General features: G+C 44.4%; 1 protein-coding gene across 1 annotated transcript in view; it reads right to left on the reverse strand.

The window, feature by feature from the left end:
- Positions 1–1,225: 1,225 nt before the first annotated feature.
- Positions 1,226–2,395, reverse strand: part of LOC106000619 (vomeronasal type-2 receptor 116-like) — a 10,256-nt gene continuing 9,086 nt past the window's right edge. Inside the window, exon 6 of the mRNA XM_013035901.1 lies at positions 1,226–2,112. Within this exon, the coding sequence (XP_012891355.1) occupies positions 1,226–2,112 (887 nt within the window). The remainder of the gene's footprint in view (positions 2,113–2,395) is intronic.

Genomic DNA, 2,395 nt, shown 5'->3' on the forward strand with positions numbered 1-2,395 from the left:
ATTATTTCTCATCAAGGATGAGCTATACCTCCCTGCAAAATTCAGGAACTCCTCATTTAGCCCCTGTCTCTGTCCAACTAAGAGCATCTGGCCCTTCTTTAACTTCTTTCACCTCTGGATTCTCATTTTTTTTCCCTTATAGACTCCCTTGCACTCTGTCAGCATGATTGCCAGTAGTGTTTCTAGAGCATTTTGAGAATTATCCTCTAGGTTTTTTATTGACTGCTCTGTTGCCAATTCCAAGTGGGATAGAACAAGCCATAAAAACACAAGATAAATGGCAAGTGAAGGAGCCTCAAATTCAAATAAGCAGGCAACAGATTCTGATTTCTTCAAGGAGCCTTCTGAATGGTTGAATTGTTCCTTCTCTTGTACTATTTAAAGAACATGGCCACATATTGAGTCTGAGCATGATCTAATGTATTTTTCCCCTCTTTTGGGATCCTTTTCTATTTATCGATTAATATTGAGGATCCTTAGAGACTGAGGTGACTAGGCTCAGCTCAGGCCATCATGCACAACTTTCAGTGAGGAATAATGACCAATAATCAAACTATTCATCCAGTGGTTCATCTTAAGTCACCTTGATGCCCTGGCCCTTTTTTCCAGAAAAAAGTACTCATAGAGATTCCCATGGGAAACTGGTGCTGCTGAATACCCTGATCTAAAAATCTGAAAGGGGAGGAGGAGGAGGAAGAGGAGGAGGAGGAGGAGGAGGAGGAGAAGGGGGGGTACAGAGGGGGAGATGGAGAGAGGGAGAGATATTTCCTAGGAAAATACACTCAGTAATATTGCAGAACAGCAAATATTTGAACAGAAATACACAGCTAGCTCAGAAAATATACTCAAGTAACTGTAATCAAAGCATCAAACTTTCACCAAAATGAATGTTCATATATCAGTGAACTAACTGAGCAATATAGTGATACTCAAGCACTGTTATGGCCTGCATATATGGAAAGGAAGAATCACAGTAGATTTGTCATCAAAAGGATGATTAATAGCATAAAAGGCAGATTACATTTGGGGAAGCAAAAGATATCCAGGAGGAAATACAAATTTAGACAGTCTAGTTGGAATCTTGCTCTAACTCTAACATAACCAGCAAAATGAATGTGTTAAAATGGTTTTTGACTGCCGAAATTGTATAGATTTGTCTCAGAACCTCCAAGCATTCTATAGAAAATTTATGTTCATTCTAAGATTTATTTCTTTCAGGTGGTCTTTACCTAAACCTGTGCAGGGAATTTCTCTCAGGTCTTATCAAGAGGATGTAACAGTTGGGGACAAAGATACAGCTCAGGAGGCCTCCACTGGAGGCCAAGATGGAGAAGACCTCCACGGCCACCATGATCTTCCCCTTGGTACAGTGGTAGACAAACAGGAAGGTGAGCAACACACTGCAGAACACCAGCATGCTGAAGGTCAGGAACTTGTCCTCATTGAAGGTGTCAGGCAGGTTCCTGACCAGAAAAGCCATGAAGCTGGCCAGGGCCAGGGCACCCAGGTATCCCAGGACACAGTAGAAAGCAGTGAGGGAGCCCATGTTGCACAGAATGATGACATGGCCATGTTCAGAGTTTGCATCTGTGTCCACAAAGGGAGGAGAGATTCCCAGCCAGAGGCCACAGAGGGTCACTTGGATAAGGGAGAAGATGGGGATGATGAGGTTAGGAGCCCTGGACATCAGCCACGGTCTCACGCTTCTCCTTGGAGCAGTAAGTGTGAATGCCAGAACCACATTGATGGTCTTGGCCAGGACCGTGGAGACAGCCACAGTGAAGACCACTGCGAATGTGCTGTGCTGAAGGATGCAGGTGGCTGTGTAGGGACAGTCAAGGAAGAGCAAGGAGCAGAGGAAGTAGCAGGTGAGGGAGATGAGCAGGATGTAGCTGAGGGCCCGGTTATTGGCCTTGACAATAGGGGTGTCTTGGTGCTTGATAAACACCCCAAGAACAGCAGCTGTTAGTACAGAGCAGCAGAGAGCCGTGCAGACCAGAGCCATGCCCAAAGGGTCTTCATAAGCAAGGAAGCTCTCAGTTTTCATCAGGCAGCGGTTTCTCTGGGTGTTGGCAAACTGATGATCTGCACACCTGACATACTGCTTCATGTCTGGTGAGGAGTGAGAATCACTATTATTCTGGGTTCCGTATTTCTCTTTCCTCACATCCTCCTCTACTCAAGCAGCTCCTTTTCCCTGATTCACCAGTTGATCTGTATTGCTTTCAATACCAACTAATATAACTCTCTCTATCAAAATACGTTCAGGTGAATTCTCTTTCTTTCACACATTTCTTCTTCCCTTCTTCCTTTTCTCTTTTTTCTGTTTATCTCCCTTCCTTCCTTCATTCCCTCCCTTCCTCCCCCTCTCTTTCTCTTCCTTCCTTCCTTCCTT

This window comes from Dipodomys ordii, unplaced genomic scaffold (assembly GCF_000151885.1).
Source record: "Dipodomys ordii isolate 6190 unplaced genomic scaffold, Dord_2.0 Scaffold230, whole genome shotgun sequence".
NCBI lineage: Eukaryota > Metazoa > Chordata > Mammalia > Rodentia > Heteromyidae > Dipodomys > Dipodomys ordii.